The following is a 25,243-nucleotide window of genomic DNA, read 5'->3' on the forward strand; positions in this document are numbered from 1 at the left end:
TCAATTTAATGCATTCTTGCTGAATGAAATTGTTAATTTCTTTAAAAAAAAAAAAAAAAAAAAAACTCTTACTGACCCCAAGCATATAAACAGAAGTGATAATGTTACAAAAGCTTTCTATTTCAGATAAATGCTGTTCTTTTTAACATTCTATTCATCAAATGATCCTGGAAAAAATTGTACACAACTGTTTTTAACATTGATAATAATAATTATTTTTTCTTGAGCAGCAAATCAGCATATTATAATGATTTCTGAAGGATCATGTGACACTGAAGACTGGAGTAATAATGTTGAAAATTCAGCTTTGATCACAGAAATAAATTGCATTTTTAAATATATTAAAATAGAAAACAAATATATTAAATTGTAAAAAGATTTCACAATATTACCGTTTTGCTGTATTTTGGATCAAATAAATGAAGCCTTAGTGAGCAGAAGAGACTTTTTTTAAAACATTAAAAAGTCTTACCGTTCTAATCATTTTGACCACCCCTGTATATCACATAATAATTAATTACAATTAAAATGTTATAACAATAAATATAATGGTAGTGTTTTACTTCCTGTGATGTATATTTTAAATAACAAATAATAATTATGGCAAAAAACTGCAGCTTTTTGAAATGTAAAATATAATCCAACTACAATCATAGCAGATCTTTTTCCACATTTAATGTAATATTAAAACCAATAATATTCATGTAAGAAATAAAAAAAGGTATCTGTTTTTCATATTAAAATATTACATAAATTGCACAATTTTTGCCTGGGGCAAAGTAAGTTTTGATCATGATTCAAAGCATCAACCCTGACACCCGATTCCTTGGTGAGCCTAGACTTGGGTTATTCTCTCTCGAGACTGAAGGGTTCTGAGCACATTAGAGAGCTAGAAACAAACAACACGGAGTAACAATTAACAGATGCAGAGGTTTAGTCAGCAGTGCTGTAGCAGTGCTCCTGTGGTAGCATGCTCAGTTCAGCAGCTTCACGTAAATACTTGTCATTTTAAATCATATTATATTTATTTGTAAAAAGGCTAAATGATTCCAGAGATCTTAAACTCATAATCAGAAATGAAAAGCAACAGTAAATGGATTCATACACTAGGTTAATTAAAGGTGTGGCAGCTGCTCGCGGTCTCCAGGGTCCGGGTCGTAAACACCGTGTCTCTCTCGGCCTTCCTGATCTCAGTGGATAAAATGACGGGTGCAGAGGAGAACAAACAAATGTGCTAGAGTGCTTCGCAACAGAGCGCATTGCTTTTCCTTACAGTGGAATACTGTGGAAATATGTTTTTCAACTAGGGGCTCAATTAATATTCAGCTTTTAGATCTACTCTTTCACTTCTCGAACTAAGCAGTGATGCTCAGTAGTCCTGGAACTCATTATTCAATGCTGTATTTTTTGGGGGGGTCACTAATATTTGGGTGGGTTATGAGGGCAGGAGTGCAGGCGATCATATTCTGGATTTATTGAGGTGTGTTGGTCAGGATGGCTGTGGTGGAGATGAGCAAAGCTCTTGGATTGGAGGCTCTACGGGGACAGAGCGCTGATGCTCTACAACCTGTTTCCAGAATGGTGCGGGTGTTCATCAGCTCCACACACTCGGGTAAGGCTATACTGCTTGTTTTAGTCCCCTTAACTCAGATTTACATACGTGTGTGCAAAAACATATGTATATATATATATATATATATATATATATATATATATATATATATATATATATATATTGACACAGTCAAACACATATATATTGTGTGTGTGTTTAGATATATACATGTATACAGTGCTGGTCAGAATTATTTGCCCCCTTGGTAAATATGATCAAAGATGGCTGTAAAAAATAAATCTGCATTGTTAATCCTTTTGAAATTATTTTCAAAAAATTTGCAAAAATCTAACCTTTCATTGAAGTAAAATAATTGAAAGTGGGGGGAAAATCACATTATGAAATAAATGTTTTTCTCCAAAACACGTTGGGAACAATTATTTGCCCCCTTTTATTAAATAAGTTTGCAACCTCCTTTTCCCAAGATAACAGCTCTGAGTTTTCTCCTATAATGCCTGATGAGTTTGGAGAACACCTGACAAGAGATCAGAGACCATTCCTCCATACAGAACCTCTCCAGATCCTTCAGATTCACAGATCCATGTTGGTGCTTCTTCTCTTCAGTTCACCCCACTCATTTTCTATAGGGTTCAGGCCAGGTACTGGGATGGCCATTGCAGATGCTTTGGTTTTGTGCTCAGTGACCCATTTTTGTTTTGATTTTGATATTTGTTTTTGGATCACTGTCCTGTTGGAAGATCCGAACATGGCCCGTTATAAGATTTCTAGCACAGTCTGTTAGGTTTCGATTTTTTATCCGTTGGTATTGGTACACACACACAGTATATATACTATAATTGAGTTAACATACAATATTAAATATCACAAAATAAACTCCTTCAGACCTGCCATTTATAAACTACATTTTATTTGACAGACATGAAAAATGAGCGAAATGCATTCTGGGAGAAGGCCTATTCTGCGTTGCAGGCCCACTGCCAAAGTTTGGGTCTCGTCTTTGAGGTTTGTGTTAATTCTGGTGAAAATGGATTTTTTATATATATATATAAACATATCCACCAAAGAGCATAATATTTCTTTTGGTTTGTTATTGTGAATTTTGTTGGATTTTTCTCGCAGTTAGTGGATCTCAGATGCGGAGTGCGTGACATCATCGCAGATGATCATTTGACAACGGAACTGTCCATTAAAGAAATTGAAACCTGTCGGAGAATTTCAGATGGGCCAACTTTTATTGTAAGTTTCACCAGCAAGATTAATACATTTTATTCAGTATTCGCCATTTAACACCTTTAGGTCATCAGGCTTGTTTTGGTTCTCATTTAAAAGTGTAATGCTGTAGCTCTGCTTTGCTGGTTTGTTTTTGTCAGGCTCTGCTCGGTAATCAGTACGGCCATCGCCCCATCCCGTACCTTATACCAGAAACGGAGTTTGAGTCGCTGGTATCAAAACTCTCCAAAGATTCAGAGAGTTTAATGCTCCTTAACCAATGGTTCTCCAAAGACAGTAACTCAGTCCCACCCACATATATCCTCCAGCCAATCACAGCTCACTATCCTCATTACAATGACAGGGGTTCTGAGAGCGGACAGTTGCGTGATAATGATGTCATATCCTGGAATCTGACAGAGTCACGTCTGCTGCAGGCTCTCCGCACTGCTGCCCAACAGGCCGAGAGAGACGGGGATATCACTGTTGACCACAAGCACAAGTTTTTCAAATCTGGTGAGAGATTATAAACCTTTCCAGGAATATGGTGTAGATTTGGGTCTTTTTTTCTTCTTCATTCCAGACCTGTATGACTGACTTCAGCGGAACACACACACACACTCAAAAATTAAATTTTGAATATTTTTTTATCCATACAGTAAAAGTCACTGGGTTCCAAAACAAAACTGAGTTACCAATACACTGTATAATTGTATAACTTTTATTGTTATATTTTGTGTTCTGCAGAAGAAAGAAATGCATACAGGTTTGGAGTGTCATGAGGGTGAGTTAGTATTCTAGGAGCTTCATTTTACATTTATTTTGTATGTGGATTTGTGATTTTTACCACGTTGTAACCAAACAGCATGTTACTTGGGTGTCAGAGTTTTAGATAATTTTATTGTATTTCGTAAAATCAAATGGTAACAGGTTTGTAAAATGTGGGACATGACTAAACATTATGTTTTGGTAAATAAAGTGAATAGTAAAAGATGTTAGATTATAGTTTATCTAACAATTCTAAAAACAAAAGAAAAAAACATAGTATTTAAACTACTAATTATTGAAAAAATGAGACCCAATACCTTATAAGTAAAAACTGTAAAAAAATTAAACTGATTTTTATGGTAAAAAAAACGGCAGCTGTGGTTGCCAGAACTTTACCATAATATAAAAAATACAGTAGCAACGTTATTGGTTTTACAGCCTTAACTTAAAATTTACAGTAATAAACCGTATTTTATTATCTGATATAATATGAATTTACCATCCTATTGAAGTATTAATATCTGTTTTGTACCTCAGTAAAACACTGATAACCACCAAACACAGCAATGATGAGAGTCACTTGATCAATCAAAGCTCATCACAAGCAGCTCTTCCTCAAGAAAGTTAATACTAATATATAGAAGCTGCACAGTGACACAAACATTAAACACCATCATGGTAACACGTGAAATTTTAAAAATACAATAAACATTAATTTAACAACATTAAATGTAACGTAAAACCCTAATGTACATAACTGATTAGAAGAAAACTATGAAGAAACATTTTGTTATTTCAACAAAAATACATCAAATGTGAAGTGTCACACAGGGAATTGTGGGAATGTCAATTTACGTTTTTTCACCGTAAATTATACAATGAGTTGTTCTTTTTCACTTTCAAAAACTGTAAATTTACAGTAAAATTACATGAAATGTACCATTAGATTTATCACAGTTATTTAAAAACTTGGTAACACTTTACAATAAGGTTCGTTAGTTAACATTAGTTACAGCATTTATTAATCTTTGTTAATGTTGATTTCAACATTTACTAATACTTAATTAAAATCTTGTTAACATTAGTTCATGCACTGTGAACTAACATGAACTAACAATGAACAGCTCTATTTCTATTAACTAATGTTAACAAAGATTAACAAATACAGTAACAAATGTATTGCACATGGTTAGTTCATGTTAGTTAATACATTAACTAATGAACCTTATTGTAAAGTGTTGGTTGGTTAAAGTTAAACCAAAAACTTTAACCAATTAACAGTTTTTCACTGTAGCATTTTTACAGTATTTTACCGTTAAAATCACGATCATTTTTTACAGTGGGAAAGCGTCTTCTAAGTTTAATGAGTCCTGTCCTAGTTTTTCCTTTTATTTGAATGATTATGTTATCTACGTTTGTTTCATAGTCTTAGAGTATGAAATGGAGCACGGCTTTCTCAAGACTCAAGGCGAGGCATCAGCTGTGCTGTTTATCCGTGAACTGCCTCGACTTAGTAAAAGAGACTGCAAGAAAAACTTTGCAAAGTTTCTTCTGGACGTCACTGCTGACGGATTGCTTGACACAGAAGCACGGGAGCTCTTGGCAGACCTGAAGCAACGCATCTGCAACACAGATCGCCTCCCACCTCTCTGCATGGAGCTCAGCAAAGGAGCTATGAACCCGAGCCGCAAAGAACACAAGGAATATCTGGGAAATCTGTGTGAGCAGGTATCATCTCAAATGAAGAAACTAATCGGCAGGAACACTCTGCAAACTTCAGGTTGTAGCACAGTAGATCCAGGGTGGTCCTGGTTGAAACAGGAGCTCTTCCATCACACCATGCTGAGCGAGGAGAAGTGTTCTGAAGTGTTTAAAGGGAGGGACAGCATTCTGGGAAAGATCTGCATCACCATGTGGGAGTCCACTAACGCTTGCCATGAACCTCTTCTGGTTCATGGACCTTCAGGGGTTGGTAAAACAGCTCTGCTTTGCAAACTGGCACAGGAAATGCGAGGTGTCGATCAACGGGGAATTGTGGTGCTGAGGTTGCTGGGAACATCTCCACTCAGCTCAGATGTTGACTCTGTTCTCAGAGGTGTATGTCTTCAAGTGTGTGGAGCTTCAGGGTTGCAGTTCCCCCACCCACATATTGCCAACACGCATGAAGAGCTAGTTCGGTTTTTCCATTCCACGCTGGAAGACGCGTCAAAACAAGGAGACCCGCTTCTACTCATTCTAGACGCAGTGGACCAGCTGTTAGAGGCAAACAAGCCCCATAATCTAGACTGGATACCTAAAGCTATCCCACCTAATGTACACATTGTGCTCTCTACTTCTGATGACTGTGTTGAGAAATGTAAATCTTTGGTTTCAGCAGAGCAAAACATCTTTAGAGTGGAACTTCTCACAGACGTTCAAGGGAAAGACGTCATTGATGCCTACATGAGCGCAGCTGGACGCAAGTTGAACTCAGAACAGTTGGACACCATCTTACACAGCTTCCAGCATAGCGGAAGCCCTTTGCATCTGAAACTCATTCTAGACATTGCTAAACAGTGGTCCTCCTGGACCTCCATGTCTAGTTCTCACCTGGGCATCTCTGCACAGGAGGTGATGACACAGTTTCTGCAATCACTTGAGGAGAAGCATGGGAAGAAGCTAGTTAGTCATGCTTTGAGCTTCATATTGTTATCAAGGTAAGTCATATTTTGTTATGTTGGTGTAGCAAGACCCAATATGTTAACTTTTTAATGATAGATGCTTTGTTAATTGGGTATAATGGCATCTTTACAGTCGCATCAGAACCACCTTAAATTCCACAGTTGTCTTGACTGGCAGTATGCATACATTTGTGTTCCTATGCACGAGAATCAACACTAAGAAGTCATAGGTTGTTTCCTGTAGTTGTGATTCCTGTGTAAATATCAAGGCTGTGCACCATTCAGAATTGAATTGAGAATGTCTTTTATATAAATTTTATTTCAAGTAATGAAAGTTTTTTGTTTTAGTTGATCTATAATAGCCCTGATTTAAAGGGATTTAATTCTATCATTAATTACTCACCCTCGTGTCGTTCCAAACCTGTAAGACTTTTGTTCATCTTCAGAACACAAATTAATATATTTTTGATGAAATCTGAGAGCTTTCTGTCCCTCCATTGACAGCTACACAACTACCACTTTGGTGCTTTAAAAAGTTCACAGTTAGATCGTAAAACTAATCCATATGAAATGAGTGGTTTAGTTCACATTTTCTGAAAAAATACCATCGCTAAAAATGATGCACAGATTGGGTTTAAGCTTTTATTCACATATAAACATTCATCAACTGTTACGGTCACATTATGTACGAAAAATAATCATAACATAAGATATGGGGGAGAAAATGAATAGGGCCGCACAACTAATAGGGCCGCACAAATCCCGCCGCCCAGATGTAGCAACGAGGCTCCTAATATCCATGCTCATCCGGTCCTCAGGGGTAGGGAATCTTCTCATAAGGTAACATTTCCAACCACTAGAGAGCAGACAAACCATTAATCGGATTTACCAATGAGCAAACACGGCGAACTCCAGGGGCTGGAGCTAGGCTCACCGATGTAATTGTCCAGAATACTGCACCTCTTTCTGCAGAGGAGCTCTTTTTACCAGATTGATGCAATATGGATGCTGTTTTATAGGTTGAGTGTTGGAGCCCACATCAATATCGTGCTCATTAACGGACGTCTGGCCGGGGATGTCACTGAACAAAATCAGAAACTGGCTCACTAACTCCAAAACATCATCTTTCTCAGTTGGAGATACATTTGGTAACTGACTAGACAAATTTAAGAGCACCTCTGAATTTTATCTACCTTCAGCTGTGCACCTATAAGGTCCTACCTCTTCCTCTTCATTCACCTGAGTTCTCATGTGGACAATGATCTACAGCAGACACCTCACATGCCTATATAATGGAAGGAGTACAGTTTGCTGAGTTGTAAATGCCTGGATTTCTCTCATGCTAGGCTTTTATCGTATTAATATATCAAACTTAGGAATTTTGAAGGTGATAAGGAATATAGATAACATAGTTGCGATCTGACAGTTTTTTTTAAAACCACGTAAGGATCATTATAATAAGGTTGCAGTCGATCCACCCGACACAGGTAACAACACCAAAAAAGCCAAAAAGCTCTAGCTTTCTTATCAAACCACAGAGCCATTTCACAGAGCCATTTCTCTTTTAATATGGTCAAAGGTCCACGCGGAGTGTGGCCAAAAACCAATTCAGCAGGGATAAACCGGAGTGATTCTTGTACCGCTTCACGTGAGGCAAAAAGTAACCTCAGAATTCCCTCTTCCCAGTCTTGTTCAAGTTCAAAACAATAAGTGCGAAGCATAGACTTTCAGGGTCTGGTAAAACCTCTCCAATGCACCCTACATATTACTTTCAGGGTGATAAACAGTGTCATTATGCTTCATGTGGAGACACTTAAGCACTCTTGAAAACTTACAAAATGTAAAATTCGTCCCCTCGTCACTTTGGATGGATTGTTTTTGGCAAGCAAAAAAGTGTAAAGAACTTAATGAATTTCCTTGGATATCGTTCTCGCAGTAATGGTATGTAAAGGGACCGTCTCAGGAAAATGCATAACCGCGCACATTATCTTCAGCAGATATTTGTAGCCAGACTTTGAAAGGGGAAGAGGTCCAACATAATCAATTATTATGTGTTCAAATGGTTCCGACACATCTGAATTGGATAAAAGGGGGCAGGCGGAATAGTTTGGTTGGGCTTCCCTACCATTTGACCAATGTGACAAGTTTGACAGTAGCGTGAAACATTCTTCTTTAGACCCTGGCAATAAAAACTTGGCAAAATCAAATCATACGTTTTTATAACACCTAAATGACCAGCCAGACCATTATGTGCCACATCCAAAATCATGTCTCAATAGACAATAAACGGTATTCCACTAACGGCGCCTGCTTTCTCATCAATATAGAATATTTGGTGGTGGGTGAGGAGATTCCCCCCCTTCTATATAAAGCGCTTTATAAATGTAACAAATTAATTATTAATCTGTGAGAAAGTATGCCTGGGGCACACTCACACTTTCCTGTTCTGGACCAATTAACTCAATGGAGCAAGAGTACGATTTGACCTTTGAGCAGCAATTAATTTATCAAGAGACCATAGAGAATGTAACCGCACACACAGAGAAACCCTCAGGATACTTCAGAACACTGTCATCAGCAGTAGCAACGAGCGTCACAGATACAACTTCAGGTGGCACATTAGGACAATTCCATACACTACATCCAGCTAAATAATTTTCCAAAACGAAGGTTACATCAGGAATTGGAGGAGATGGATGAACACCCACTACCACATCACGATAGGTTTAATAATTTAATAATTCGTTACATTTATATAGCGCTTTTCTGGGTACTCAAAGCGCTTTACATGGAAGGGGGAATCTCCTCAACCACCACCAATGTGCAGCATCCACCTGGATGATGCGACGGCAGCCATATTGCGCCAGAACGCCCACCACACACCAGCTTACAGGTGGAGAGGACAGTGATGAAGCCAATCAGTATATGGGATGATTAGGAGGCCATGATGGACAGGGGACCAAGGGGCAAATTTGACCAGGATGCCGGGGTTAAACCCCTACTCTTATTCGAAGGACATCCTGTGATTTTTTTTTTTTAATGACCACAGAGTGTCGGGACCACGGTTTAGCGTCTCATCTGAAGGACGGTGCTCTTTGACAGTATGGTGTCTCCGTCACTATACTGGGGCGTTAGGACCCACACAGACCACAGGGTGAGCACCCTGTTTACTACTGAGGGATTTTCTGAGTGTTGAAGTGGAATAGCACATGTTTTATCCCACGATTTCTCTTTATGCATTAAAATAAAGTCATCAGCTAAGGTAGCGGCTTTGTGAAGTTGCCTTCTGGTAATTTATGTAGGTAGAAAGAGCAGCAGATAAGCAATTATTATATTCTTCCACCAAAATGAGTTGTCTTATTTGTTCCTTGCTTTCCACTTTTTGAGACACGCACCAACGATGAAACAATATTTCTTTCTCTTGTGCAAACTCAAAAGTAGGTCTGACTGGGAGGATTCGAACAATGTCTGAAATGCTGTCTATACACCTCTGGAACTAGCTCATAAGCTTTTAATATAGCAGCTTTCATTATCTTATAACCTGAAGATTCCTCTATAGATAACGTCGCGTAGGCTTCTTGCGCCTTACCAGTAATTGCTCATTGCAGTAGCAATGATCAAATGTTTTCGGGCCACTTTAAGAAAACACCAACTCTCGAAATGACAAAAATACGTTTCAACGTCCTTTTCACAGAAGGCAGGAACCATTCTCCGGTTTTGGCCGACATCAAATTCACTAGAGGCAGCGGCAGTAGTTTTAACGCATATTTCTAACACCATCCGCTTTAAAGCAAACTGATGGTCCAATTCATGCTTTCGCAACTAATTTTGCATTTTCTAACTCTATTTGTTTTTCTTTCAGAGCCAATTCTTTAAACCGAATGGCAGCCACCTCTTCTACCACACTAGTTTTTCTGAGGGCATTGCTAATACACCCAACTCAATAAGACTGCCTTTCAGGACGTTACGCAGGTTTTTTTTTTATTCTTATGCCTAGACGATATTTTCAACATTATAAGAATTTGCAATAACTGCTATTTTTTATAGGATAAGAGCAGGTCTTCAGACAGAGACTCCCAAAAAAAAGTCAACTACTGATGCCATTTCGACACTCTTATGATCACACACTTACTCACAATAGTGAAAACACAAACACTAGCATTTACCCCGAAAATTGCACTGATCCAATTTGGCGAACAGCAGCAGGTGAACTAAAGCATACCCCCAGTCCGAATAATGACTACCGGTAATCAGAAAAAAGACAAAATAACAAAGTATTTTAACAAAGTATAAAAAATAACCAAACCTACCTGGTGACTACAAAAACTATACTCGCATGATAAATAAATGATCCGTTTATCACTGTAAAGCCGCTTTGAAACAATCTACATTGTGAATAAAAGACTAAATTCACAACAAAATTTGTGTCTCCAGAAACTTTGGACTAAACCACTCAATTCATATATGGATTAGTTTGATCTATTAACTTTTTGAGGCGTCAAAGTGGTAGTTGCGTAGGTGTTTATGAAGGAATAGAAAGCTCTAAGATTTCATCAAAAAGTTCATTTGTGTTCTGAAGATGAACGAAAGTCTTACGGGTTTGGAACGACATGAGGGTGAATAATTAATGACAGAATTTAAATTTTTGGGTGAACAATCCCTAGTAGTCTCTGGGCCACATTAAGAAATCTGCAAAAATGCACTTGTTGTGGTATATTTGCCGCTTTAGATTAGTCAACTAACTCTTATTTTTGACATTTCACACAGTAACAGAAGTCTAAGTTTTTTAATGGAATTATTTGCCTTTACATATTTAACAGATATGGACTATCAGAGGCAGAGTTACAGGATGTCTTATCGTTAGATAATAATGTTCTGGCCGAGATCTATAAGTACTGGCTTCCTCCAAGCCACACACTCTTGCGATTCCCGCGTCTTCACTGGTCACGTCTCCGACATGACCTGAGATCTCATCTGGCGGAGAGATGGGATGGGGGTGTTATTCTACTGGGTTTCGCTCACAGGTAAAGGTTTGCTTAGACCTTTCTGTTTGCCACCGACATTTGAACATTTTCAATCAGTCCCAGTGAAATGTAATGTTTTCTTTCCTGATTGCATAAATGGAATGGAGAAAAAGCAGACAGGGAACATTTAAGTTTTTAACTTAACTGACCAATGATAACTAGTCAAAACATGACCCGTTGACAATCTCTCGTCTGCAAGTGGACGGCCCTCTAGGAATTATCCTAGCGCTCCCTATGCCCATTTTATCACTGTTCTCATCTTAGCCTTTCCTTTTCTTAGGCAGTTCACAGAGCTGGTAAGAAAGAGATATTTGTCACGCGATGTGAAAGCTGACTTGCACTCCATCCTTGCCGAATACTTCTCTGGACAGTGGAGTAAAGGACAGCTCAGGCCTATTCTTCTGCCCTCGCTAACCACACTGCTAAATGCTGACAGAAAGGTATTGTTCAAGGTCACAAAATCAGCATTGTCAAATTTTTTTGATGTAAGTAACCTACATATTTACCTACATATTTATTTTTTTTGGTGGTAAAACATGCTATATTTTCAAGGTACCACCCCAGCCCTTGTGGTTTACTGAAGAAATTGCCAATTTACGGAAGCTTCATGAACTGCCCTATCACCTCGCTCATGCAGGCAAATGGGAGGAGCTACGCCAATCAGTGCTCGGTGAGGTTTGAGTAGGTTTACTCTATTTCTGTGGTCCACTAGACATTCTACTAACTAAAGGTAACTGCAACTACATGCCAACTAACTCTCATTAGGGTATTAGTAAACTGAAGTAGACTGTTACAAGACTGTTAGATTAATGTTAGGTGTTAGGGTTCAGGTTAGTAGAATAAGTTGAAATGTAGTTGCAAAGTTGCTTATAGAATGTCTGTTGAGGGACCATAAAAAGTGCTAGCAGACATTAAACAGACAGTCTACTAACACTAATGACTGCTAGTTGACATGTAGTTGCTTATTGCTTATATAAGTTACTTATAGATAGTAGAATGTCTAAGTGGACCATCACAATAAAGTGTTTGCTTGTATAGCAATAGAAGGTGGTGGAGGAAAACAAAACCTGGTGACCATGGTGAAATATTCATTCCTGTAGAGTAGATTTGCCAAAAACAAATTATTTAATATTTACTCATGAAGCTCTAGATGGCGCAGGCTGATGGGTTCTTTATATGCAATTTGCTATCAAACACATTAACTACATGTCACAAGCTGATTTGCTTCTGCTGATCCTGCAGCCAATTTGCTTGCTTGCTCAACGTTGAAATAGTCTGGAGTTTGCAATCGGAGTTCCTCTGAAACCCTCCAGCTCCCCCACCTCCACCTGTCTAGATTTGCTACGGGATCTATGCATGCCTGTCAATGCAGCAGCAGCATCATATATTACATGCTCGCAGCAACATATCTGTGTATCCATTGGGTCCGCTGAGACCAAATACATTAACATTGTCATATCCATTCACATGCTAAAACTATTAAGAGAGTTGTCATAATTGAAATAACTTTAAATAAGCAAATTTAAAATAAGATGTGTATACATGAAATTCATTGACGAACATGTAGAATTTACTTTACAAATTTTAAATAAATGAATATGCAATAAATAAGATGAGCCATGAGACAATTACTTTGTTCCACTAAAAGAACACATGCAGCATAAAACCATTTTGAGTTTTGCTAGGTTGTTTATTATCATTTGGTATTATATTATGAACAAAAGTCATCATATGGTTTGTTTGAACAGTTATTTATTTTATTTGTAATAAAGTATGCAATTTACTTGTAATAAGATACAGACATGCACATTATGTGACTTTCTACATGTGTCTCTTTTCATCTGATCACAGTATTGCTTGTACTTCACTTCAAAAGTATATTTTCTCTCAAAATTCCCTACAGAAATGAATGGGTGAATGGTTACCTTATGTGATGTAGTAACCCTATACTGTTATCCCATCCCCACTAAATCTCTATTGTAATCTCTAGCATTTGTAACTCAAATGTTCTTTGTATTGTGTTTTATGTTTTGGTAAACTTTAAATGTATGAAAAGATAATTGTGTATTTATTCTCACAGGCAGTCTGGATTGGTTGTGTTGTAAAACTCTGCAGTGTGGCGTGAGCTGTGTTATTCAGGACCTGTCGCTTTGCACTGATCTCACAGAATGTCTTGAGATACAAATGCTGAAAGAGACATTTCTGCTGATTAAGCCCTCATTAGATTTTAGCGATGGCCATGTGGGTAAGTATGGGGCTTCCGTAGACTGTGTAAGAATCTATTTGTAAGGCAATATTAGGCTTGTTTGTTTTAAACTTCATTAAAATTCACCATGACCAATTCCAATTCCTCACTTTTATTCACCAATTCCAATTTCTGTCTCTAAATTATCCATAGTATTGGGTTTCATGTTCTCGTGAAATTGTAATTGGAGTTTTGTAGCTTTTAGTTTGTCTGAGCTTAAGCCGGGGACACACTTAACGACTAACTGAAACATTCTAAGACTGACTGAACGCACTTACAGACTGTTTCCAACGACTTGAGCAGATTTTAAACACCGACTGAACGCGACTTGGCGCATTTGGTCATGATCAGTAATTGGTATCAAATTACAGTCATAATCGGCCTTACAATCGTTAAGTGTGTGCCCGGCTTTAGAGGTCATCTATTCTGAAAGAATTGCTTGCACTTTTCAAGCAATTTCATGGGGTCTTTAGTGTCATTACATCCTTCATCTTAAAATTAAAGAAGTCAAAAGTTTATTAGTTGCTTCTGCATTATCAAGCCCAGTGTTTTGTTTTGTTTTTTACTTAAAATAAAAATTCTAATTGATATGCTATTTTTTTTGTTAGTTAACTACATTTGAAAATTTAATTAAATACACAAGTTTAAATATGGCTATTCATTTGTCAGTTTTTAGAGCACTCTTAAAGGGATAGTTCACCCAAAAACTTGTCATCAATTACTCACCCTCAAGTTTGAATTTCTTTCTTCTGCTGAGCACAAAATACAATATTTTAACGAATATTGGTAACCAAACAGTTGATGGGACCACATTGACTTTCATAGTATTTTTACCCATCAACTGTTTGGTTTCACCAATATTCTTTAAAATATCTTCTTTTGAGTTCAGCGAAAGAAAGAAATTCATACAGATTTGGAGCAACTTGAACTCACCCTCTAGTTGTTCTAAATCTGTATGAATATATTTAATATATAAAGTGAAATATAAATGATGACAGAATTTAAATTTGTGACTTAATTATCTCTTTAAATCCTCCATAAATTTTTGTGTGAAAATTTACAGATGACATTCAAAGACTTATTTAATTTTAGGCACAGGAAAACCAATCACACCAATTCATCATCTATCATTTAAAAAAAAAAAAGGAACTCGTCTTTCTGTAATGTTTTTAACTTGATCAATTCTTTTATCTTACTCTTTTATAAGATTCCTTACATTTGGTCACAGAGATCTTCGCCAGGCTACAGGGCCTTGCTGATCTCTACCCCTCTATGATTGGTCAGTTGTGCTCTCAGTGCATGGACTGGTTTGGATCCTGTACTGACCCAGTGCTTGTGCCCAAATGCAGCTTCTTTCAGGCCCCTGGGGGCCCACTAAAGAGCACCCTCACAGGGTTCACTAAAGGTGACGCCATATAAAGGAGCTCAATCTTGCTTTTGTTAAAGTAAACTTTCCAGACATGCAATTGCTAATGGGCATAATGGGATTTCATAGCATTGTGTGTGTTTTCTTGACTTTTGAAGGGGTAAAGACTGTCGTGCTGTGCTCAAAGAGGGAGCTGCTGGTAGCGGGTTCAGAGGATGGGCTGATCATAGTCTGGAGTCTAAGCCATCTACAGACTCTTCATACTCTTTCTGGACACACAGGTAGGTTTTTAGCATTGTAAAAAATCGCAAATCAGGGGACGTTGGAGAAATGGCTCACCCACTTTTTCTCTCGTCACCTTCATTCCATGCTAAATCTAAACTGAAGTGAGGAAATCTGGGCTCAACCTGTTTAAACTAACATTTCAATAATTTCATGACACATTCACATATTCAAGATTCTATGATGCCAGTTAGCGATCACATGGCAACCATGCAAGTGATTAGATAAAATATTTAACCTTTTTTAAGTGTTTTATTTGGACTTTGCAGCTGGACTTTAAAGTGAACTCAAACCGGTTTAATTGTGATAGTTCACATCACATCCACACTGGTGTTTTAGGAATAATAATATTTATATTAATAATATAATAATTATTATTATTATTTTAACTCTAAATACAAAAATATATAGAGAATGCAACAAATATGTTACTATTGTAAATTACAATTGTGCTGTAAAAATAAATAAAAAATATGATAATACTTGTATACTGCATTTGACTACAAGTTACACTACTGATATTTATGTAAATTATTTTTTTTCATTTAAAGGGATACTCCACTTTTTTTGAAATAGGCTCATTTTACAACTCCCCCAGAGTTAAACAGTTGGGTCTGACGGTACCACTTTTAGCATAGCTTAGCATAGATCATTGATTCTGATGAGTCCAGTAGCATTTCTTTCAAAATGACCGAGTTTCAATATTTTTCCTATTTAAAACTTGACTCTTCTGTAGTTAAACCGTGTACTAAGCCTATATGGCTAGGAACTACTCTCATTCCGGCGTAAGAATCAAGGAACTGTGCGGCCGTACCATGGGTGCAGCAGCGTAATGATATGACGAAGCACTTGCCGTCAACAAACCAATGTGACAACCTGCTTGCACAGGGAGCGTGCCTTGTAGCATGGAGACATTTGTGAGAGACGATTTAGATGACATTTAATTTGGTGCTGATCCTGAACCGTATTTATTTGGAAACCTAATTTGCCGCCTAAAAACTACACAAACTTAGTCCCGGTCATGTTGGAAGTTACCGAGCTGGGGACTATTTTCAGGTGCTTCGTCATATCATTACGCCTGCTGCACCCATGGTACGGCCACACAGTTCCTTGATTCTTACGCCGGAATGAGAGTAGTTCCTAGCCATATAGAATACAATTCTCAAATAAAGTGAACCTAACATCATGCATTGTGTTCCCAAATGCACATTCAATTTCCAGCACACGCAGAGATGGAGTTCCCTGGTAGAAACATCATTGAAAATGCACTGTTCAAGTATATGAAAATATAAAAACCTTTGGTTTAGACTTGATCTTAAATTTCTCTTTCTCTGTGTAGCGGGGGTGCTGTCCCTGAAGATGATGGATAAAACCAATAACTGTCTGTCTACTGCACTCGATGGCACACTAAGAAAATGGTGTCTGATAAGTGGACAACAGCTTTTCTGCATCGCTGATGCAGTGTCTGTCCAAACACACACCCCTGCACATGTCCATTTGATTGAAGAAAGGAAGATTATAATAACCAACCCAAGCAGCCTAGTATGACAATTTTATATCATTTTTTTTTTTTCTTAAAGGAAAAGTTTAAAATGAAAATTAGGTCAGGGTGCTTTAATTCAATAAATCAATAATGACTGAATTTTGTGTGTTCCTTTAATAATTAATATAACTGCTGAACGTTGTTTGTTTATAGTTTTTTGTTCCCATTCTTCTGTTTGTAGGTTAAAGCTTGGCACTTGGACACTGCCGAGCCCCTGTATGAGGTGGCCGCAGAGGTTTGTTCTGTTCTTGGTGTTGTGGGAGATGCCGTAGCATGCATATGCAGTGAGGGGACACTCTGTTGTTATGACGCATCCACTGGCGTGCAGAATTCCCAGACCCCCCTACCCTGCTCTGTTGGTCACCACAGTATCACCTGCTCTCTGACACTCACCAAATACCCCAAGATACTCATTGCTTTTGGGGAAGGCCGTCTACATTCGGTATGTACCTTGTTTTTGTAAAGACCGAGCAAAATGTAGAATTTCTGATTTATTCGAAGGTGTTTGTGTGTGTGCAGGTATGGAGCCATGGAATTGAGTCTGTGGTTGATCTTCCCAATCCAGCTTTGTTCCTCAGAACATCTGAGGATGAAAAACTGCTTCTTGCAGGTGCCTTTACATGTGTCACTGTCTGGTTATCTTTTATCATTTATTAATTACTCTTGAAGTGTGCCCTACTAATATAAAACAGTATTGTCTATGTGTAATGTAATTGTCTAAAATAGTATTGTCTATGTGTAATGATCTTATGTTAAATAAGATTTTGTCTTTTCAGAGAACATAAATTTGTCCCGATAAACTTCTCGCTGATCTACTACTTTTGTTTCTTGTTGAAGGATGTGACAGAACATTGTGTGTGTTCCTTGTGACACTGACTTCAATGCAGAAGGTTCTGGATCTTCACCATGATGCGTCTGTCCTATGTGCGGTCTCAAGCAGTGAAGGTAGCGAAATCATCACAAGTGCCCAGGATCGGATTATACGGGTCAGTTTAATACCTCTCTTCCCAAACAGGTACAGTTTCATCTCACTGCCATTGTCTTGAATGTAAGTTGATCATCTCGTTCTCTTCAAGGTGTGGAGTGTGACCACAGGAGCCCTGCTGGACTGGATCGGTGTGATGGATTCCGCTGTGTCCATTTTGGCTGTACATCAGCGCACTATCATCTCTGCCTCTGTTATTGCCAACCAGCTCAAAGTATGGCAGCTGGACTACAACACCAAGCACAGGAGCAAGAGTTTCATCCCAGCATACTGCCCCCTAGTGGTCCTGTCGAAAGACGGTGATACTCTATTTTATGTCAAAGAGGGAAATAATGCAGAAGTTTTCACCTGGAGCTGTTCAGAAGGTGAATCGTAATAAGAGGATATTGGTTTTCATTGTTGTAATTATGTGCAAGATCCTAAAGGGTTAGTTCACCCAAAAATGAAAATTCTGTCAATTACTCACCCTCATGTCATTCCAAAGCCGCAAGACATTCTTTCATCTTCGGAACACAAATTAAGATCTTTTTTTATGAAATCTGAGAGCTTTCTGTCCCTCCATAGACAGCTACACAACGACCACTTTGATGCTTCAAAAAGTTCAGAGATCGTAAAACTAATCCATATGAATTAAGCAATTTAGTCCAAATTTTCTGTATAGACACGATCGCTTTATATGATGAACAGATTGAATTTATGCTTTTATTCACATATATAGATTCCTCAACTAACACATCAGATAAATGGAAGCTCTGTTTGCTTGATGTGCGAGAACCAATGAGATTAATTCTAATGTTACGCTTCACGTTTGAGCCTCAGCAAGAACCAATGAGGATCATTCTCGTTACGCATCACGTTTGAGCCTCAGCAAAAACCAATGAGGTTAATTCTCATGTTTAGCAGCACGTTTGAGCTTCTGCAAGAACCAATGAGGTTAATTCTCATGTTACGCTTCACGTTTGAGCCTCAGCAAGAACCAATGAGGATCATTCTCGTTACGCATCACGTTTGAGCCTCAGCAAAAACCAATGAGGTTAATTCTTATGTTAAGCAGCACGTTTGAGCTTCAGCAATAACCAATGAGGTTAATTCTCATGTTTAGCAGCACGTTTGAGCTTCAGCAATAACCAATGAGGTTAATTCTCATGTTTAGCAGCACGTTTGAGCTTCTGCAAGAACCAATGAGGTTAATTCTCATGTTTAGCAGCACGTTTCAGCTTCAGCAAGAACCAATGAGGTTAATTCCCATGTTACGCTTCATGTTTGAGCTTCAGCAAGAACCAATGAGGTTAATTCTCATGTTACGCTTCACGTTTGAGCTTCAGCAAAAACCAATGAGGATCATTCTCATGTTACGCAGCACGTTTGAGCTTCAGCAAAAACCAATGAGGATCATTCTCATGTTACGCTTCATGTTTGAGCTTCTGCAAGAACCAATGAGGATCATGCTCATGTTACTCAGAACATTTGAGCTTCCGCAAGAGGTTTGTTCTCGCACGTCAAGCAGGTTCGGTTGAGTTTTATGTTCGCTGATCAATGTGTATATGTGCCTAAAGATGCCTAAATTCAATCTTTTCATCATATAAATAGATTGTCTTCTCAGAAAAATTGGACTAAACCACTCAATTCATTAGAATTAGTTTTATGATCTCTTTGTGAACTGTTGAAGCATCAGTGGTAGTAGTTGTATAGCTTTCAATTGAGGGACTGAAAGCTCTCAGATTTAATCAAAAAGATCTTCATTTGTGTTCCGAAGATGAACGAAAATCTTACGGCTTTGGAACGACATGAGGGTGAGTAGTTTAGTCATTTTCATTTTTGGGTGAACAATCCCTTTAAAAGTATTACATTCCTAAAAAAAAAGAAAGTTTTAGCCAAAGCCCACATTCACATGTTTCACAGGTCTACAGACAGACAGTATGGACGTGTCCTCAGAAGTGTGCTGTATGGAATTAGCCCAGCAGAAAAACCTACTCTTTTGTGGACTGCGGACTGGTACCATCCTTATTTACCCATTGGAGTTTGCCCAAGAAACCCTGTGCCTGCCACCTCCAGAAAGCCTACCGACAGTACGCAGCATAGCTATCAGCCCGCGGGAGGACAAAATGGCCGTGGCATATGAGGATGCGGTCTGTTTGTTTGAGATTACAGCAAGGGACAGTTTCCCATGTGTGGACGGCCCATTTGAGAGGTACTCCTTGTGCTTACTGCATTCCCCAATCTCCACCATGGCTCTGCTGTCCGACTGCAGGCTGCTCTATGGGACCTTTGGTGGGGAAGTTGTAATCTATGACTTTAAGAGCACCACGGCAGCCGAGCTGGATCACCACGGGTCAGCCATAACCTGCATCACCATGAGCAACTGGGACACGCAAGCGTTGATCGGCTCTCAAGACTGTGTTCAGAAGTTGTGGAATCTGAGTCCCGTCTTGCTGAATCACACCATGGAGTACAAGGTGAGGGTTCACAGGTTTCTATGATTTGAGCTTTTTTAATTGAGCCAAGGGATTTAATTGCCTATGTTTGGGTCTATTTTTATTGTGTTAACAATTCATTTAAATAGAGTTTATTGTTACCATGCTGCTAAGCTAACAATGTGATACTTGATTAAGCATTAGAAAATACGTACTTCTGATGAATACCGGTACAAGGTAAAATAGTCTATTAAACTATAATTTGCCTGTGTTTTTATCTTTTTTGGCTCTGCTCACAATTAGTTTTAACTGAGTTTGTTGTTAACATGGTGCAAGCAAACAGTATGATGCTTGAATAAGCATAAAAATGCAGATTACTCACAAATACTATGTAAAATAGTATATTTAAATATTTTTTACCTATAATTTGCCTGTGGTTGGGCCTATTTTAGCTCTTTTTACAAAATATGTGTATTGGAAGTTATTAGCATGTTGCTACGCTAACAGAGTGATACTCAATAAGCATAAAAATGTACAAACTACTCACAAATAGTTCTTAAATTGTCTATTTAATTATTTGTTTTTAATATTATAATTTTTTCAGTTTTGTTTTTTCCCGCTCAAACCAGTTGAGCGAAAAGCTGCAGCCCACATTCGATTTCAGTGGTAAACTTAAACACAGTGTAAAGGGATCTTTAATAAATTAAAGAAAAATTTTACTGAAGATATTTTGCAGTTTTATCAGCAGAAGTCAGCTTCAAGACTCACAAGGAGTTTCGTAGGCCTTACAAAGATCACATCATTGTACCATACAGCTACGTCCTTGCTTCAGGTTGAATGATTCTGATTGGCTAAGAAATAGATAAACATAGTAATTTTACACAGATATACAGATAGACTTAGGCATAGCTCCATCTTTTAGGAAGCTGACACTCGGACCCTGAAGTTAGGCACGTCGTGATTTGGGTTGCTGGGTGCCAGTCTCGAGCAACAAGGCAGTGAATCTCTCATAATGCCAGAGGTTCCTTTACCTGTAACCAAAAAGTCAAGTCAAGAATATTTGTATAGCGCTTTTCACAATACAGATTGTATCAAAGCAGCTTCACAGTATTAAATTAAAATAATAATAAAACGTCCATGTTTGGTAATGCTAATCAATAGTATTATTCATTGATTAATTAAATAGAATATCTCCAACTGAGCAAGCCATTGGCAACAGTGGCAAGGAAACGAAAAACTCCATCAGGTGACCTAATGGAGAATAAAAAAACCTTGGGAGAACCCAGGCTCAGTCGGGGCCAGTTCTCCTCTGGCGGTTATGAACTAGAGGCCAGATTTAACTATCGGATTAAAAAATGTATATGAATGCCTGGCTGAAGAGATGCGTATTTAGTCTAGTTTTGAACTGGGAGAGCGAGTCTGAGTTTTGGAGCTAAATGTGAAAATGCTCTCCCTCCTTTGGTGGACCTAGATATCCTAGGTATAACCAAAAGCCTCGAATTTAGTGATCTTAAAGAGCTCGATGGATTATAGGGCGATAGAAGATCCGTTAAATAGACTGGAGCTAAGCCGTTTAGGGCTTTATAAGTCAGTAACAATACCTTATAATTAATACGGAACTTTATAGGTAACCAGTGTAGAGATGATAAGATCGGTGTTATATGATCATATTTTCTTGATCTAGTAAGAACTCACTTTGGACTAACTGTAGCTTGTTTATTGAGAATGCAGGACAACCAGCTAATAGAGCATTACAGTAATCTAGTCTCGAGGTCATGAATGCATGAACTAACTTTTCTGCATCAGAAACAGATAGCATGTTACGTAGCTTAGCAATGTTTCTAAGGTGGAAAAAAGGCAGTTTTTGTAACATATGAAATGTGATTTTTAAAAGACAGGTTGCAGTCTAGTATGACACCCAGGTCTTTTACTGTAGAGGATAAAGTAGCAGGACATCCTACTATGTTAAAGTTGTATTGTGAGAGGTTTTGTAAAAAGACTAATAATAAGACTAAAAGACTAATACACACACACACACACACACACACACACACACACACACACACACACACACACACACACACACACACACACACACACACAGCTTTTTCTAAGTTGAACTTGGCCAGGCTCTAACTATAAACAGGAGAGTATTCTCAAAACATCAAGATAATACGTTATTTCTCTCAAGGAGAGGAAACTTTAGTCTAACTGGAACGTAAGGCTTTAAGTACGAAATTGTCACTCAAACTATTGGTTCCAATGACCCTTGTGACCTAGTTGTCAGTACCTTAGAAAAGCAGATGTATAATTCTCAGCTCCATATTGGTGCTTCTTCACTTCACTCCACTCCACTCACCAGGTCAGGGAAGGGACGGTCATGGCAGAAGCTTCATTTTGTGCTCCTTAACACATTTTTGTGTTGATTTTGATCCATGTTATGGATCGTTGTCCTGATGGAAGATCCAACCACGGCCCATTATAAGATTTCTAGCAGAAGGCGTCAGGTTTTGATTTTTTATCTGTTGATATTTGATACAATCCACAATGTATCTGAACAAGATGTCCAGGACCTCCTGCAGAAAAATATGCACACAACATTAAAGATCCAACGGTATATTAAATTGTACACATGGGGTTCCTTATGTGCACCAAACTCATCTACCGTGTTTGCTGCCAAAAAGCTCTTTTTTTTTTTGATCTGACCACAGAACTCTGTGCCGTTTAAAGTTCCAGTCGTGTCTGACAACTGAATTTGCTGGAGTTTGTTTTTTGGAGGAGCGAGGAGGATTTTTCTTAAAACCCTCCCAAACAACATGTGGGGATGTAGGGGTTGTTTGATTTGATTTTTTTTTTGGTAGGATGGGATTCTGACCCTACGACTCAACTAATCTCTGCCATTCTCCATCTGTGATCCTTTGAGAGTCTTTGGCCACTCAAACTCTCCTCCTCACTGTGCATTAAGACAATATAGACACACGTCCTCTTCCTGGCAGATTCGTAACATCTTTCGTTAATTGGAACTTCTAAATTATTGCCATGATGCTCAAAATGGGGATTTTCAATTATTTTCTTACAGCCACTTTCTATTGTGTGATGCTCTGTGTTTTGATGCACATCAGAACTATATTCTTTGGTTTTACTCATTGTGATGGAGGATTAAGGGATTTTGGCCTTTGTGTTTCCTAATTTTTAAACTCATGTGAAACAAGAAGTCATAGCTAATAGTTTGTTTAATAGTCATAGACAATTTTATTTAAAATATTCCAGGGGTGCCAATAATTGTGGCCAACATGTTTTGGAGAAAAACATTTATTTTATAATGTGATTTCCTCCCCACTTTCAATTATGTTACTTCAATGAAAGGTTAGATTGTTGCTATTTTTTTTAATGAAAGATCAAAAGGATAAACAATGCAGATTTATTTTTTATAGCCATTTTTGATCATATTTACCAGGGGTACCATTAGTTCTGACCACAACTGTATATACTGACACATGTTAAAGAAGTCCATAATTCATTTGTGGAAGCCGGGCTAAATGAGCAAACACTGTTAATGTATTCAGATATCACACAGACATTAGAGAATACATGAAAAGGGCATTTCAGTAATCGCACTGATAACTTCTATAACAAAGTAAAATCCCACAAGCCTAGAGAAGTCATTCACCTCATGTGATATTAAGGAGGTAAAATATTAATTAATACCTTTAATCACTCATTACACATTGAAGCAGCTGTGGATTCCAGATCCACCCCCTTCAACAGTCACCTGTCAAGAAAAGTGTAGACTTCATGGATTTAGTCTGGAATTTAGACAAACCATTGACGGATCTGACTGTGACGAACAGTAATGCTCTGTATCAGGATGTGCTACTAACAGCACTGTGATTAACGTGACTGAAATGCATTTTTTTGTTCACCAAACTTGTCAAAGTTCCTTATTCAATTGACTTCTCCGTTAAAAATACTTTAGTGTTACATTACAAAAAATATATTTTAAAATCCAGTTTTTAATATAAATGTGTCCTATTTTCCAGGTAGAATATCTAAAAGTTCTTAAAACAATATACATTTACATGGGAAGCAATATTGAATAAGTTAAGACATGTTTTCAGAGAATGCATATGTCAGGGTTATGTTTAAGTCTGTTTAGTTTTATTATGTTTTGATTTATTTTCCCTGTTCCCGTTTTGCTTGTGTTTAGCACTAAAGTTTAGCACTTTATTTTACAGTATACAGACTAGTAGTTCCTAATTATTACATGGTTATTGTAAAGTGGCGCAAACTATATAGTGTTATTTTTACTAGAAAAAATCAAGTCAACAAGAACTAATAAACTTTTTTTTTTTTCAGTGTGACATATAATGCTGCCAATAAACAACTGCTGTGTAACATTAAAATGTTTCGTTCTTTTTCCATCCTCAAGGGCTTTTATTTTGAAGGTGTCCTTTGTGCTGTCTTCTCAATGAATGATAAATATGTCTTCACTGGATCCTTGGACAAAACCATCAAAGTCTGGGATGTCTCTAGTGGTGAGGACTGTTCAGTGTTGTACATGACATGTTTATGAAATACAAATACAAATAGTAAAACTTGCTAATAATGTCTTTCGTGTCTTGTTTCAGTTGCTTGATTTTGGTCATTTCGTTACAGGTTGTTTGCTATACATCCAGTACGTCTACTCTCCAGTCATAAAGATGATGCCACACAAGGACGGATTTGTAGCCGTGTCCCAGCACGGGTCTTTCATCAAGCAAGGCTTCCGCTGTCCAGACAGCCTCAAACCTGGATACAACCCCCTCCGTAACTTCCGAGCACGTTACCAAGTCACCTCTCGAGAGAAACGCCTGAATGCTCCACACACCGAGATCAACATGCTGCCAGATTATAACCCTGCTCAGTTCAATTTCATCGGCATGGGTTTGATGAAAACGAAATCATCTAACACATGTGTTCTCCTCTAAGTACGTTCTACGTTCTCTTACGATCCAGCACCCCACTAATGTACAGAATTAAGCTTTACACTCTCTGTAATTACAACAATAACTGAGTAATTACATAAGAAATTATTTGAGAATAATAAAATAAATACTATTTAGTCATTTTTATAGTAATGAATCTATTTTACTAGTGTTGTGCAAAAAGTAAAACAGTGTAAAGGTCAGCAT

General features: G+C 37.9%; 1 protein-coding gene across 1 annotated transcript; it reads left to right on the plus strand.

Moving 5' to 3' along the window:
• Positions 1–1,494: 1,494 nt before the first annotated feature.
• Positions 1,495–25,224, plus strand: nwd1 (NACHT and WD repeat domain containing 1; the record flags this gene model as incomplete). The annotated part of the gene is given in 20 exon segments (XM_079597985.1): positions 1,495–1,612; positions 2,493–2,582; positions 2,700–2,812; positions 2,947–3,301; positions 4,980–6,249; positions 11,034–11,237; positions 11,518–11,677; positions 11,790–11,907; positions 13,318–13,482; positions 14,690–14,887; positions 15,007–15,129; positions 16,470–16,672; positions 16,855–17,115; positions 17,193–17,283; positions 17,511–17,659; positions 17,750–18,027; positions 18,029–18,030; positions 19,561–20,114; positions 24,502–24,607; positions 24,729–25,224. Coding segments are annotated over 20 exon segments (4,869 nt in total). The 3' UTR covers positions 25,040–25,224.
• Positions 25,225–25,243: the final 19 nt, after the last annotated feature.

This window comes from Phoxinus phoxinus (genome assembly GCF_949152265.1).
Source record: "Phoxinus phoxinus genome assembly, chromosome: 22".
NCBI classification, from domain to species: domain Eukaryota; kingdom Metazoa; phylum Chordata; class Actinopteri; order Cypriniformes; family Leuciscidae; genus Phoxinus; species Phoxinus phoxinus.